Source organism: Salmo salar, chromosome ssa16 (genome assembly GCF_905237065.1).
Source record: "Salmo salar chromosome ssa16, Ssal_v3.1, whole genome shotgun sequence".
Lineage (NCBI taxonomy): Eukaryota > Metazoa > Chordata > Actinopteri > Salmoniformes > Salmonidae > Salmo > Salmo salar.
Genome location: NC_059457.1, coordinates 72,082,104 through 72,098,466, shown reverse-complemented (window position 1 = coordinate 72,098,466; position 16,363 = coordinate 72,082,104). Strand labels below are relative to the sequence as shown.

The 16,363-nt window shown below is 39.9% G+C and overlaps 1 protein-coding gene across 2 annotated transcripts; it reads left to right on the top strand.

Annotated features, from left to right (window-relative positions):
* The first annotated feature begins 1,954 nt into the window (after nt 1-1,954).
* On the top strand, nt 1,955-9,013 carry LOC106574519 (zinc finger protein 708). Of its 2 annotated transcripts, none has more exons than XM_014150445.2 (5): nt 1,955-2,360; nt 4,476-4,704; nt 4,888-4,994; nt 5,092-5,179; nt 6,932-9,013. In XM_014150445.2, exons 1-5 carry the CDS (start codon nt 2,211-2,213, stop codon nt 8,512-8,514), a joined length of 2,157 nt encoding a protein of 718 aa, XP_014005920.2. In that variant the 5' UTR covers nt 1,955-2,210; the 3' UTR covers nt 8,515-9,013. The 2 variants fall into 2 exon arrangements, with proteins under 2 accessions (XP_014005920.2, XP_014005919.2); XM_014150444.2 differs by having other exon boundaries at nt 4,470-4,704.
* The last annotated feature ends 7,350 nt before the right edge of the window (nt 9,014-16,363 follow it).

Sequence of the window (16,363 nt, the reverse complement as noted above, 5' to 3'; positions counted from 1 at the left end):
TTGAAGAATTTTGAAAAGAATAACAGGCAGATGAGTGGAAAGCTCTTAGAGATTTCCCCAGAAAGACTCACAGCTTTAATCGCTGCCAAAGGTGCTTCTACAAAGTATTGACTCAAGGATGTGAATACTTATGTAAATGGTTTGGAACCGGTGCATGCTATAGTCATATGAAATGAAAATAGAGCTCTTTGGCCATGCACACCAGCAGTGGGTTTGGCCTTCAAAAGAACAATGCATATGCAGAAAATACTTTATCCCTACTGTAAATATGGTGGTGGATCTTTGATGTTATGGAGCTATTTTTGCCTCCACTGGTCCTGGGGCCCTTGTTAAGGTTACCAAGTACCAGGACATTTTAGCCAAAAACCTGGTTACCTCTGCCAGGAGGCTGAAACCTGCCCGAAAGTGTATCTTCCTTCCAGCAAGACAAAAAAAAACTAGGCAAGTCAGTTAAGAACACATTTTTATTTACAATGACGGCCTACCCCAGCCAAACCCAGACAACACTGGGCCAATTGTGCACCACCCTATGGGACTCCCAATCATGGCTGGATGTGATACAGCCTGGATTTGAACCAGGGACTGTAGTAATGCCTCTTGCACTGAGATGCAGTGCCTTAGACCGCTGCACCACTCGAGAGGCAAAATACAAATACCCCAAGCACACATCAAAATCCACAAAGAAATTGTTAATTGACCACAAAATCTCCGTAATTGAACACCATTGAAAACGTATGGTTTGAATTGAAGAGGGCAGTCCATAAGCTCAGACAAAGGATATGGAAAGATTCTGTATGGAGGAATTTATTAATTTTTATTTTACCTTTATTTAACTAGGCAAGTCAGTTAAGAACCAATTCTTATTTTCAATGACGGCCTAGGAACAGTGGGTTAACTGCCTTGATTTTGATTTGTTCAGGGGCAGAACAACAGATTTGTATCTTGTCAGCTTGGGGATTCAATCTTGCAACCTTTCGGTTACTAGTCCAACGCTCTAACCACTAGGCTAAATTAAACTGCCATTTTCATCCTCATGCTAGGCTAGCTAATGCTAGAGCAGCCCATTCGATTAGAAACAGCTGCAAAATTATTCTACATGACTGAGATTAGCCTATTGCAGGACTTTGACTGTGAAATCCCCTTCCCAGTCGGTCTATTGTGTGTTTTGGACATTCATATTGTACTGCCTAGCTACCTATGGATTGTGCACCCATGACATGGGGTATCAACCTACTCAATGACACCTACAGAACACAACTATGTGGAGTTTACACATGATCTGGATTGGCACTTGTGGTTTTTAGCTAACATTACACAAATCAAAGCAGTGGAGCATGTAGTGAAGCAAAACTTTTGTGGTCAAAACCATTTATCTTGGTTCAACAGGGAAGCGGGTTTGCAAAATGCTATCATATCACGCAATTATACTATTTATAATATATTTTTTATACAGACTAGCTAAAAAATAAGTGAACATTTGAAAATGATCCAATGGATTATGAAACCTTTTTGGTAAAAAAAAAAGTGGAGGTGCAAAAACATACGTTTGCACCCTTTATTTTTATTTGCTTCATGGCTCAGGCGGACAACTGAACACAAGGCTGTTTGGCTAAAGCTACGACGCTAATATTTGTGTAAACGTTACATAGTTGTTTACTCTCGTCAATGAGAGTAGGCTGGTACCCCATTTCATGTGTATACAATCCATAGGCTAGGCTGTACAGTGCATATAAGTATGCCCCCAATGCAATTCTGAATTAAAATACACCCACAGTGCGATTTAAATTTATTAAAATGAATCAATAATAGTCTTTCGATGAATTTATATGACAACATTCCAACCTTGTTAAGCATTATCTAGTCCAATTGTGGCATGTTTTCACAATTTCTTATCATTTTCAATGGAGGGCTTTTATTTTGAAGGCGAACCGCCGATTCCATTATTGTTGCTCACGCTAATGTTGTTCACAACACACACGTTGTTATCATGGCCACGTCAGAGAGCAGTCCTACAAAACGCTAAAGCTTAAACAACTTTACACAGGACAAATTATACCGTGTTTATCCGTTGAATCCACACAGAAGACGGTTATTTGTTAAGGCTTAACGACAAAAGGTCGCGCGACGATTGTGTACGATTATAGCTAGTAGCTAACGTTAGCTAGGTTACGAAGCCAAATATCTGCATAAAGTTACTTAACAGGGACAACATGTCTAGTCTTAACAGTCGCAATATTTTTGAGACAGAAACGACATCGATTATGGCTTTTATCGTTGAGACGGCAGTAGCAGAAATTAGCCAACTGTTTTTGGACAACGACTCAATCGTGGCGCCAATACAAAGTAACCTGGGAAAAAAGGTGAGCAACAATGTTACAAAGATTGTCATTGTTTAATAAGCAAGCGTTAGTTTGGATCTTGTGGGTCATTAGACCAAGACCATGGCAAAATATCATCATCCTTTTTATAACCGGGGTTACAATTTCTCCAAACGTAAAACGTTTTGCGACTGAAACTAGTTTTATTGGACAAATTCAGGTTAGTCCCGCCCAATAATATATTATAGTGTGTGCTGTTTTGACGTCACCGTCCGCCATTATGATACAGTATTTCAATGTAATGTTTCAAGGACAAATATACATTAATTGAACTATTTACTTAGTGGGGAGTGCAACATAATAACTATTTTAAAAAACGAATGTTTTATATTTTCAATTTTTATTGAGAAATGATTGGCTTCTCTTCAGAAGTATGTATTACAGTGTCTGTAATGAAGAGAAAAAAACGTATTTGAAAACATGTACATCACCTCTCAACAGGACAAAGCAACACGGTGTTGATGACTATAATGTAAAGCTGGAGAAGTTAATGCATGATCCCATAATGTTTTCAATATTACTAACCAATTTAAGTTAAATCTGATGTAAAGTTACTCCCCCATTAAGCCAGTACAAAGAAATTGCAATAGTCAAGATTAATAAATGTATCTTAGTACAATAAACATAGGAGTGGGTTCACTCAGACTGTTAAAAATTCTGGGTTCAGTGGTGGCCTTTTTGTATATGTCATGTAGTACTAGGTGGCTGCTAATGTAAACTACATTCATTGTCAATGCACAATATTTGCTCAACAGTTGTGAAAGGACTATTACAAAATCCATAAGAACAGCAGTTAAATTGTACACATGTATCACCACTTCATCCATGCTTAATAACATCAAAACAATGGGTTATCATTTTGTAAGCCAGCTAGCATAAGTAGACATTTGCGTACATGCGTTGCTGTGGTTGCACAGTACCACAAGCTGTCAAAATAGACCAAAAAGTACATTTTCTACACAAATAATTTAGATACTACTTATGAAATGTCTTCCCACATCCCTTGAATTGGTGCTGGCTATATCCATATCCACACATCGTGGCATTGTTGACAAATTGGATATTTTAATGTGGGGATATTGTTTTTCCCTGATTCACTTCAAACGCTCTTATTGGCCAAGACATAGCATCAGCTATCCAGGGTTTAAATACGTAATTGGTCGCGTTTCGTACTATTTCCTTCTGTTGGCTGCCAATTAGTTTGTTTGATCTCTAGTAAATACACCCTAGGGAGGTATTCATTGGTCGCAGACCATAGCAAAACATTTGGCCTGTTGCAAACGGAAACCGTTTACTCTAGGAGCCAAACCGAAGCAAATATAACCAAACGGGGATGGACCTACCCAAATTTGATCAATCGAAACTGTTGTTTTCGTTCCAAGACTGTTGGTGGTAAACCATTTCCATTGCAAACCGTTTGTTGCTACGGTCTGCGACTAATGAATACCCCCCTTGGCATTACCTGGCCAGACCAATGGGTCAGCCATCAACCTAGCCATAACATTACGTTTAGAAGGAATTCTCTCCTAGTTGTAACGAACATACAGTACCAGTCAAACGTTTGGACACACCTACTCATTCCAGGGTTTATCTTTATTTGTACTATTTTATACATTGTAGGATAATAGTAAATAAATCAAAACTATGAAATAACACATTTTTTAATTAACCATTATTTAACTAGGCCAGTCAGTTAAGAACAAATTCTTATTTACAATGATGGCCTACCCCGGTCAAACCCTAACCCGGACGACGCTGGGCCGATTGTGCGCCACCCTATGGGACTCCCAATCATGGTCGGTTGTGATACAGCCCAGGATCGAACCAGGGTCTGTAGTGACGAACAGTGCACAATAAAGTATTAAATCCAGTTGTTAGTTGCTAACCCCTCCCAAAATAAAAAATGTATTACATGTTATGTTCTCGCTTTGCACATGCACCTGTCTGTTTCACACATGTTTGTCGTATTTAAAGTCTAGTATCTGGGCCAGTGAAGTATAACTGGCTAAGGAAAGTAGCAAAATAAAAATAAAATACAAATTGGGAGTAACTTTGTTAGCTTCATTCTAATATACTTCAATCTCTCTCTAGAAACAGGTTGGCACCATTATGCACCTGATGACAAAGGAGGCTGTTCGTAAAATCTGTAGACTATTTCTAGAGGTCTCTGCGGCTTTACAAAATGAAAATGAGAAACTGAAGATGAAGGTGGAGCAGATGGATAAAGATCTGAAGGTGATGGTTGAGAAGGGTGAGAAGCGAGAAGAACCGAAAAGACCAACCCATATTCTGCACAATGGAAAGATCTTTAAAATTAAGCCAGTTGGTGAGTGTGGGCCCAGCAACTCATCGCTGTCTATTGAATTTAGCAAAGGAAAGCTGTTTGTATGGTTTGCTTGTACTGATAGTTTGTCTTCCACCTGTTTGTAAAGAGATGTGATGCACAACTAGCACAATGTTGTTCAACGCAAAGGAAATGTTGTCAAGTTTTATCTGCTTGTTATTTAAGATCTCCCAATGATGCCTGTTAACAATGTGAAGACGAACACAGTGGCCTCAGCATTGCTCAGCATTGGAGATGTCAGTCAAGTAAACACTGTCATCATACGGGAAGAGGTATGTTCTTGTAACTTATGTTCATCGTCTGTGTATGATTTTAGCAAATCTGACAAATGTTTGTTTATATTAAAATAATGACTTTCCTCCATTCCAGACTACTGCGAGAAATACAGGCTCTAGCACTGACACTGTGAAGGAGAGGAGTGAGGTGAAATCAGGAACTAAAACGTCAGTCATTGAAGGTAATATCCCAAAGAAACATGGGTTCAGTCCTAAATGGCACCCCAGGGCTTGACATTCAGGTATTTGTCAGTGCCAACTGAAAGCTAATGGCCCGGGTCAAGATCTTACAGGAAAGCAGATGATGCACGCATAATTTAAATAGCAGGTGATTTTATTTTTCATTTGCGGGCTGAGCTTATTATAACCTACCCTCCATACCCAAACAATTACATTTGAACTTGACAATGTCATATTTACATTGATCGTTTGAAGGGGAAAAATAAAACCTTGGCACAATCTAAATTTAAAAAAAGGGGTGTTATTCTTAATTATATTTAACAGTCAGCAGGCTACAGTTGTAGGGCCCTGTAAAATCCTACATTTTTGTCATTCAGTTTTCCAGGTTTTGTTTTCAGGTTTCTGAGGGGTTTTTTCTTCATGTTTTCACTCTCAAAATCACACTTTGTTTGGGGGGGGGACAACAACCAAATTGGGTGTTCCAAGTACACAACTATGCTTAAACCACAACAATAGACCACTTTTGAGGTCTGGGATTTATTTTTTATTTGATCTTTTATTGTGGGAGGGTGTAGTTTCCCTTTAATTCAATTGTGCACCCTGGCAAGAGACCTTTGTGTTTGGCTAGCGGTGTTTCTGTAGCCTACTGTATAATGTATAGTGTGCATCACAGGAGGTTGGTGGCACCTTAATTGGGGAGGACTGGCTTGTGGTAATGGCTGGAGTGGAATGATATCAAATACATGGTTTTCATGTGTTTGATGCCATTTCATTCACTCCTTTCTGGCCATGATTATGAGCCGTTCCTCTGCTCACCAGCCTCCTGCGGTGTGCATGTGATTGCAAAGTTTGCTAAACAAATGCCCACCTGATTGATACAAATCATCATGATATCATTCTGCCATGTAGCCCTACTTTGTAGTCAACATTTAATTGGGAAGGTATTTTGGGAAAGCCTTTAAAAGACAGTTTCGGCATGCTAACTGGCAAAAGAACATACAGGCATTACTTCTTCAGAAAGTTCCAGGAAATACAAATAGCTGATGCATTCTTTTCTATTCATGAATTATGAGAAACTAGTGCAATTAAACACATTTTTGAATAAATTCAATACAATAAAAAAAATAAAAATAATAATTCTGTCCACTTCGGACCATTCAATCAAGACTTCAGACCAAACTTTTTTTAAATACCAGGTTTGCATATCCACTGATTCTTGCCTTCACATTCACTGGTAAGCTAGACATCATAACTTGAAATGTATTTTCTACTGCTTTCCTGTGCCTACCGCTCTTCTGTGAGCTGCTTCGCACTGCTCCACAACCAGTTGTTTGAAAGCTGCACGCTCTCGCTGCCCGGTGATATTCCGCTCAAAGTAGGCAGTGTGTGGCACAGTGTGCTAAATAATCTACATGATGAACTAACAGCTTCAGGAATTTGACTCTTTTTCATATTTTTGTATTTATTATCAATTAGCCTAGATTGAAAATTATTGGCATTATATCATATTTTTTCCACTGGCCCAAGCGGGCAAGTGACATAGATAATTGACTGGCCCGGAGGGTTTCCAAAACCTCCCGGGACCAGTGGGCAGCCCTGTAAGTCGAGCCCTTCACCCTATTTACTATATAGGGGTGCCATTTGGGACACAGCCATACAGTTGTTGCTGGTACAATTTTGTGTTGTATTGAAAGATGGCTGTCAAACCAGTCATTTACTGTAGCATAATGCCTGTATATTCCTTTCATCTGTAGGTGCTGCAGAGGCTTACAGTAAACCGACAGAGACTTCTTCTCTTCTCTCTGTGGGAGACTCACGTGAACTGAATACAAAGCCCTCATTTAGAGTCACTGAATCCAAGGGTGAACCTATGAGAGCTGTTGTTCCAGACGAAACAGGCAGCGGGAGAGGCAGTCATGCAAAAGAAACAAGCAGCTGTACTGCTAATGGCACAGAATCCACAGAAAACAGCCACGGAATACAGCAGAGCATTTCCAAGCTGAGGAAACCCTTCAAGTGTGACATATGTGAGAAGACCTTCCACGCGAACTGTCTGTTGAAACGCCATATAGCAGTTCACAATAAACCGAAGGGGCCCTTTAAGTGTGACATTTGTGCGAAAACCTTCCGTCTGAACTGTATGCTGACTCAACACATGCAAACTCACTCAAAAGAGAAACCTTTCAGTTGCAAAGTTTGCGGAAAGAAATTCCGTAGTAAGACAAATCTGAAATCACATGAGTTTGTTCATGCAGAGGTGAAACCGTTCACTTGCCTCACTTGTGGACGAGGTTTCGCATCAAAGTACATGCTTGACGTACACCAGCGAGTTCACACAGGTGAAAAACCATACAGCTGTACTACGTGTGGAAAGAATTTCAGTATATCTCAAAACCTGAAAACGCATATTAGATCTGTACATACAGAACGTACAGAACGCCCACACCCATGCTCCCAGTGTGACAAGACCTTTTGGCGTCCTGTCGAATTGCAGGAGCACCAGGTAGTTCACACAGGGGAGAAGCCATTTAGATGTGAAATATGTGAATCTACTTTCAGCTTTAAGGAGAACCTTACGAGACACCATCGAATTCACACGAAGAAGAGGCCGCACACATGTGAGGCGTGTGGAAAGACATTCATTCAGTCCACCAACTTAAAAGCTCACATGCTAGTTCATGGGGCATTAAAGCCATTTATGTGTGACGTTTGTGGAAAGACTTACCTTTACAATTATCAACTGAGAATTCACAAGCTATCACACGTGGCTGATGGAGAGGGGCACTCAAGAACCAGAAAGAACAAGGCCAACCAACAAAAACAAACTGACCAACCAAAACCCTTCAGCTGTGAGATATGTTTGAAGGGCTTCAGCTCCATTGGTTCTCTGAAAACTCATGGAAGAATTCACACAGGAGAAAACATATACACTTGTTCCACATGCGGAAAGACTTTTCTCCATAAAGTTACTTTTGACTATCACCAGAAATTACACACTGGAGAGAAGCCCAACGCTTGTGGTTGTTGTGGAAAGAGATTTATTACAAAACAATCTCTTAAGATACATGAGTTGATCCATACAGGTGAAAAACCACACAAGTGCAGTGATTGTGGGAAGACTTTCGGATTTATCGGTAATCTCAAAAGGCATGAGCGAGTCCACACGGGAGAGAAGCCTTTCAGCTGTGATGTCTGTGGGACACAATTCAGACAAGCCAATCATGTCAAAACCCACATGCAAGTGCACACAGGAGTCAGGCCATACTCCTGCAAGAAATGTGGAAAAGGCTTTTCTGATTCAAGACACTTCAAAAAGCACAACTGCGTCAGTAGCTAACGCAAATCTTCTGATTGCACTTTCAGAAGTAAGAAATGAGGATTACATGCCATGATGTTGCGATCTCAATAACTTGGATATCTAATAACTTGAGTCAAATGTGTATGAGTCTGAATACTGAAAGACATTGGGTTTTGTTGTGTGGATTTCCCAAAAGATTCCATAATCTTGGCATGTAAATGATTTCTTTACTGTGATGAACACATCCCTAATATTAATTGTCCAGTGAGACTTTTATTCTAATAGACAAGTCCATATATTAACTACACTTTTTGTTCTTTGAAATAGCCTTAACTATTAGGTTGGATGGCCTTATGGGATTCTTTAGGTGCAGGGGAGGATTAACAAATACCATTTATGCAGGGTAGAAACTAGGAGGGTGATGAGATGACAACAAAGAAAACTGCAGTCATTTGAAATAAACTTTACTGTTGATACAAGATATTTCAAGGATTTGACAAAAATAAACCTAGAATAAAGACAATATTACAATATTGTATTTTGTTGTAGTCCTTTCTTATTGAGTGTGACTGTGCCTTCCATACTGTAGTACAGAGGTCAAGTCTCCTCTCCAGAGTGTTGCTTCTTCTGGTGGCGTTTCTGTCCTTCATTTGGGAGAAGCTTTGTCCACATTCTGATCAGTGGTACGGTTTCTCTCCAGTGTGCATTCTCATGTGTATTATGAGAGTTCTTTTGGAAAAATATTTTTCCACAGCAGGACCACTGGAAAGGTCTCTCTTTATTATGCACCCTTCTCAAATGACTCATCACATGAACGAGAAAAAGTATTTCCACATTCCGAGCAAGGATAGGCTGCTCTTTCACCAGAGAGTTTGAACTTGTGTGCTTGCTTGTGACACTTAAATGTTTTTTCAAGAGCAAAACTCTTCCCGCAATCAATGCAGTAGTACGGTTTCTCTACAGTGTGTATTCGCTGGTGCTCTTCCAACTGTCGCAAATTTGTAAAACCCTCCCCACAGTCAGTGCAGAGGAATGGTATTTTTCCACTTCCAGTGTGTATTTTTTGGTGTCTTTCAAACTTTGCCTTTTTTAAGAAACACTTTCCACAGTCAGAACAGTGGAGTGCCAGTTCTATGGAATGTACTGGAAGGTGTGATCTTAGTTTTGCCATGTCCGGAAATCTTATCACACCTTGAACAGCTGTAACGTTTCTTTTCCTTGTGTGTTAGTTGATGTTGTTTAAGCCTCTTCTTTCCTGCAAAGCTTTTGTCACAATTAGAGCAGTTGTAAGGCTTTTCTCCTGTGTGTGTTTCCTGATGTCTTTTAAGATGATATCCGTGAGTAAAACTCTTATTGCAGTCGGAACAGTGGTGACACTTTTCCCTTGGTGAGATCTTCTGTGTGTTTTTGCTGGTGCTTTTTCAAAGACCATAACAGTTTGAATCTCTTCCCACAGTCGGGGCAAAGGTATGGCCTTTCTTGACTATGTACTTCCATGTATATTTTTAGTTCTTCCGGTTCAGAAAAACTTTCATCACAGTAAGGACAGTCACCCTCTTTCTTATGTGTCCTCTAGTGACTTTTCAGAAGATCCGAGCGGGTAAAACTTTTCCCACAATCAGGGCAGCGAAAATGTTTCTCTCCCGTATGTGTTCGCTGGTTTATCCGCTTTAGAAAAACTTTTACCACTATAAGAGTACTCAAGAACCCCCAAAGTATGTTTTTGTTGGTGCATTTCAAATGCCTTTAACAACTGGAATCTCTTCCCACAATCTGGACAAAGGTATGGCTTTTCTCCAGCATGTACATACATGTGTGTGTTCAGATCCTCTGGTTTGGAGAAATGTTCTTCACAATGATTGCAGTGAAAGTATTTCCCTTTCATATGCTTTCGCTGGTGGTGTATTTTCAGATCATACAACTGAGAATAACTTTTGCCACAATCAGAGCAGCGATGAGGCTTCTCTCCCATATGTGTTCATTGGTGTCTTTTAAGATGAAAAACTTGTGTAAAGCTCTTCCCAAAGTTGGAGCAGGGATGACGCCCCTCACCTCCATTAGAACTCACAATAGGGTCATCGGAAGTATCATGATGAGGCTTCTCTCTGTTCTCCTGAGTTGTTTGGGGCAGTTGTCTTTCTGGGTGCTGATTTTTCCCAAGTTCAGGCACACTGTCTACATTTGCTGCACTGCTGGTAGCTTTGAAGGTATTCTCCAGCTGGTGTTTTTCAAGCTTCTCCAATATGACAAAGTTGTCCACACATTTAGTGGAGTGAAAATTATGTTTGTCTTTCATGTATATTTTTTGGTGTGACTTGAGATAATCTAATCGAGCAAAACTTCTGTTGCAATCAGAGCAGTTGTGAGGCTTCTCTCCACTATGTGTTCGCTGGTGTCTTGTAAGATCCCTCACTTTTTGAAAACTCCTACCACAGTAGGTGCAGTATTGAGGCTTCTCTCCTCCAGGACTGAAATCCTCAATGAAGTCATCAGTATCTAGGGGCTCCTCTTCATTCTCCTGCGTTGTTGTGGTCTTTCTGAGTTTTGATTCTTCTTCTCTGATAGGCACTGAGAAATTACTTTTTGCTATGTGACAGGACACTGTTTATATTTGCAGTGTTGCTGGAAACTTTGAAGGAATGCTCTGGCAGGTCCTGTTGCTTTTTCACAAGTTTAATTTGACGAATGCGTGTGACAGCTTTATCCAGTGTTAGTTCTGGGTCCGTTTGTAATTGCTTGGACAGTCTTCTGTCACGTAAGCCCATGACTAGTCTGTCTCTTATCATCTCACTGAGCAGTGCTCCATAACCGCAATGTTGTGACAAACAATGAAGTGCAGTGATTAAAAATCATCAGCTGTCTCTCCTGCTTCCTGTTGGCTTTGGTTGAATTTAGTTCGGTCTAATATTACATTCCTCCTAACTGCCAAATGTCCATCTTGCTGCTCATTATTAGAACTGTGGAAGTGTTCCCGCTCGATCAGGTTGTCATCTTGCAGGTCTTCTAGGGTGTCCATCTTCTCTGCCTGGAAATACATTTAAAATAGCATAATTACTAGTAGGCCTATAGTCTCTGTTCTCTAAAACAATTTTGCAATAGATAATATAGCCTACTTTTCATTACGGTTCAAGTCCAAATTAGAATAGATAGCATATACAATAAATAGCTAAACAAATAACTTAAATACTACTGTAAAGATGTGAAGACCCTAAGTCTAATAATTTGAAATACCTAGCAGTATCAACATGATAATGATGATTTGTCATTAGGTCTAAAGATCACCATGATATACAGTGAGGCAAAAAAGTATTTAGTCAGCCACCAATTGTGCAAGTTCTCCCACTTAAAAAGATGAGAGAGGCCTGTAATTTTCATCATAGGTACACTTCAACTATGACAGACAAAATGAGAAATAAAAATCCAGAAAATCACATTGTAGGATTTTTAATGAATTTATTTGCAAACTATGGTGGAAAATAAGTATTTGGTCAATAACAAAAGTTTCTCAATACTTTGTTATATACCCTTTGTTGGCAATGACACAGGTCAAACGTTTTCTGTAAGTCTTCACAAGGTTTTCACATACTGTTGCTGGTATTTTGGCCCATTCCTCCATGCAGATCTCCTCTAGAGCAGTGATGTTTTGGGGCTGTCGCTGGGCAACACGGACTTTCAACTCCCTCCAAAGATCTTCTATGGGGTTGAGATCTGGAGACTGGCTAGGCCACTCCAGGACCTTGAAATGCTTCTTACGAAGCCACTCCTTCGTTGCCCGGGCGGTGTGTTTGGGATCATTGTCATGCTGAAAGACCCAGCCACATTTCATCTTTAATGCCCTTGCTGATGGAAGGAGGTTTTCACTCAATCTCACGATACATGGCCCCATTCATTCTTTCCTTTACACGGATCAGTCGTCCTGGTCCCTTTGCAGAAAAACAGCCCCAAAGCATGATGTTTCCACCCCCATGCTTCACAGTAGGTATGGTGTTCTTTGGATGCAACTCAGCATTCTTTGTCCTCCAAACACGACGAGTTGAGTTTTTACCAAAAAGTTATATTTTGGTTTCATCTGACCATATGACATTCTCCCAATCCTCTTCTGGATCATCCAAATGCTCTCTAGCAAACTTCAGACAGGCCTGGACATGTACTGGCTTAAGCAGGGGGACACGTCTGGCACTGCAGGATTTGAGTCCCTGGCGGCGTAGTGTGTTACTGATGGTAGGCTTTGTTACTTTGGTCCCAGCTCTCTGCAGGTCATTCACTAGGTCCCCCGTGTGCTTCTGGGATTTTTGCTCACCGTTCTTGTGATCATTTTGACCCCACGGGGTGAGATCTTGCGTGGAGCCCCAGATCGAGGGAGATTATCAGTGGTCTTGTATGTCTTCCATTTCCTAATAATTGCTCCCACAGTTGATTTTCTTCAAACCAAGCAGCTTACCTATTGCAGATTCAGTCTTCCCAGCCTGGTGCAGGTCTACAATTTTGTTTCTGGTGTCCTTTGACAGCTCTTTGGTCTTGGCCATAGTGGAGTTTGGAGTGTGACTGTTTGAGGTTGTGGACAGGTGTCTTTTATACTGATAACAAGTTCAAACAGGTGCCATTAATACAGGTAACGAGTGGAGGACAGAGGTGCCTCTTAAAGAAGTTGTTACAGGTCCGTAAGAGCCAGAAATCTTGCTTGTTTGTAGGTGACCAAATACTTATTTTCCACCATAATTTGCAAATAAATTCATAAAAAATCCTACAATGTGATTTTCTGGATTTTTATTTCTCATTTTGTGTGTCATAGTTGACGTGTACCTATGATATAAATTACAGGCCTCTCTCAACTTTTTAAGTGGGAGAACTTGCACAATTGGTGGCTGACTAAATACTTTTTTGCCCCACTGTAGCATATTGATTGCATAGGCTAGTGATCTAGGCTAGAGAAGGTTCATTGACAGTAGTGGACATTTTCATGTAAAAAGCCCCATGATCACTAGCACGTGAAAATCATGGGAGCACATCAAATTTGGTGCCAATGAACGATGTTTTTTTTTAGTTAGGCTATATATACATTTTTTGACCATTTCTCCATCCTAAAATTTGGAATAAGCCAAGGCTTTGATTTCTGGTCAAACAGAAGAAAAAGGGGTCTTTAGAAAACAACATCTAGGCGAACAAGTCTTAAAAGGTATTAGAAATACAGTACCAGTCAAAAGTTTGGACACACTCATTCAAGGGTTTTTCTTTATTTTTACTATTGTCTACATTGTAGAATAATAGTGAAGACATAAAAACTATGAAATAACACATGGAATCATGTCGTAACAAAAATAGTGTAAAACAAATCAAAATATATTTGAGATTCTTCAAAGTAGCCACCCTTTGCCTTGATGACAGCTTTGCACACTCTTGGCATTCTCTCAATCAGCTTCACCTGGAATGCTTTTCCAACAGTCTTGAAGGAGTTCCCACAAATGCTGAGCACTTGTTGGCTGCTTTTCCTTCACTCTGCAGTCCAACTCATCCCAAACCATCTCAATTGGTTGAGGTCGGGTGATTGTAGAGGCCAAGTCATCTGATGCAGCCCTCCATCATTCTCCTTCTTGGTCAAATAGCCCTTACACAGCCTGGGGTCATTGTCCTGTTGAAAAACAAATGATAGTCCCACTATGCACAAACCAGATGGGATGGGGTATTGCTGTTGTAGCCATGCTGGTTAAGTGTGCCTTGAATTCTAAATAAATCACACAGTGTAACTAGCAAAGTACCATCACACCACCTCCTCCATGCTTTACGGTTGGAACCACACATGCTGAGATCATCCGTTCACCTACTCTGCATCTCACAAAGACACGGCAGTTGGAACCAAAACTTTCCAATTTGGACTCATCAGACCAAAGGACAGATTTCCACCAATCTAATGTCCATTGCTTGTGTTTCTTGGCCCAAACAAGTGTCTTCTTATTGGTGTCCTTTTAGTAGTGGTTTCTTTGCAGCAATTCAACCATGAAGGCCTGATTTCATGCAGTCTCCTATGAAAAGTTGTTGAGATGTGTCTGTTACTTGAACTCTGAAGCATTTATTTGGGCTGCAATTTCTGAGGCTGTTAACTCTAATGAACTTGTCCTCTGCAGCAGAGGTAAATCTGGATCTTCCTTTCCTGTGGTGGTCCTCATGAGAGCCAGTTTCATCATAATGCTTGATGGTTTTTGTGACTGCCCCTGAAGAAGCTTTCAAAGTTTTTGACATTTTCCGGATATACTGACCGTCATATTTTTAAAGTAATGATGGACTATCGTTTCTCTTTGCTTATTTGAGCTGTTCTTGCCATAATATGGACATGGTCTTTTAACAAATAGGGCTATCTTCTGTATAACACCCCTACCTTGTCACAACACAACTGATTGACACAGGTGTGGTACTGTACATCCAAACAATAATGTTAAAGTAAAGACCCCTGCCAACTAATATCAACATTTAGACTTGCAGAAACTATTTCCCTTCTGTAAGTTTAAGAAATATTGCCTAGTGTCTTGGCATTCTGTTACCAAAAACCCACCTTTTTAAAAATTTTTTTTTTTTACAATTTATTAAGTAATTTAAAGTGCATCATTCTGTTGCCAAATCGGTAAAAGAATGACCAAAAAAATCTGTAACAGAATGACTGCAACTGAAATAGCTACAATGGGAATTCATAGTAGTCACAAACTGTCCTCTCTTCTGCTGGCATACTGTTATGTTCAGCTCATAACTGTTTACTTTCTCTTTCTGTCACCTGGTGGTCAAAGCAAGAGTGTCAGAATCTGGACAACCCCTCCCTCTCTCTTCTCTCTCCAGTTAATGTCACCGCTCCCAGTTCTTAATGACACCTACTCATGAGCCCCCTCTTTCAATTGACTGTAACCAGCCCTCTCACCCACTGAGCACCTACCAACACCGGACATCCATGGACATTTGAAAAGTAGTTGAAATTTGGTCAGTCTAAATCTGAACCAATCATAGACTTCTGTTTCACAAGTTTGGACAGCACAGTACAGTAAATAAAAGTAGAGTATAGGACAGTACAGTATGGTGCTCTACAATAATTAAGTACAGTAGCGTACACTAGAGTAGAGTACATTTAAAATGTACTGTATTTTACTCTTCTGTGCTATACTTTGATGTACAAACTTGTGAAACATAGATGTCTATGATTGGTACAGATTTTTCTTAAAGCACTTTATAAAATACAATTGATTGATTTGGTTTGGACCTACCAAATGTCCTTTTGTTTGCGAGCTCATTAGAATAATAGCCAGTCTGTAAAATAATACCCAAACATGCAAAGGAGGATATTACATTTGTCTACCTTTGTGTCTATTCAGCATTTCTGTATAGTACAGATCAGGGACAGGGAGCCATGATATCATTATGTTACTGGGTGTTAATCCACTTCACTTACTGTTGTTCAAATACCAAAATAGATTTTTTTCAAACTCAAGGTGTTATATCATTGCTGACACGTATTCTTTCTGCAGACATCTTTGAATCTTTGGAGTAGATATTTCAGTTTTTGGAAAATGTTGTTACATAAGAAAAACGCTGGGAGATTTTACCATTTTGTTACCAACATTTACATCTGCACTGTTCTTCGAGTAAATGTGCTTTTGTACATTTTTTGTGTAAATTATTTAAAGTAGGCCTTGTGCATAGAGCTGTGTGGTTTGTTTAACTTTGCAGTCAACAGTTATTGTTTGGTATACTTTTAAAGTGAAAAATAGGATCTCCGCGTCACAGTCTGTTACCATAGAATTGACAGACTACTCTTCATCTCGGTTCTCCTGCATTGGTTGGGGTAGTCCTGTGTCTTTTTCAAGTTCCGCCATTTTCTCTGACGTATTTTGAATGACAACAGAAGGGG

What these genes read in the sequence shown, in the direction of transcription:
- LOC106574519 (XM_014150444.2), top strand. Translation starts at nt 2,211, where the DNA reads ATGTCTAGTCTTAACAGTCGCAATATTTTTGAGACAGAAACGACATCG. An exon ending in CTTTAAAATTAAGCCAGTTG is followed by an intron (nt 4,705 to 4,887) that starts GTGAGTGTGGGC and finishes TTGTTATTTAAG; the next exon opens with ATCTCCCAATGATGCCTGTT. An exon ending in CTGTCATCATACGGGAAGAG is followed by an intron (nt 4,995 to 5,091) that starts GTATGTTCTTGT and finishes CCTCCATTCCAG; the next exon opens with ACTACTGCGAGAAATACAGG.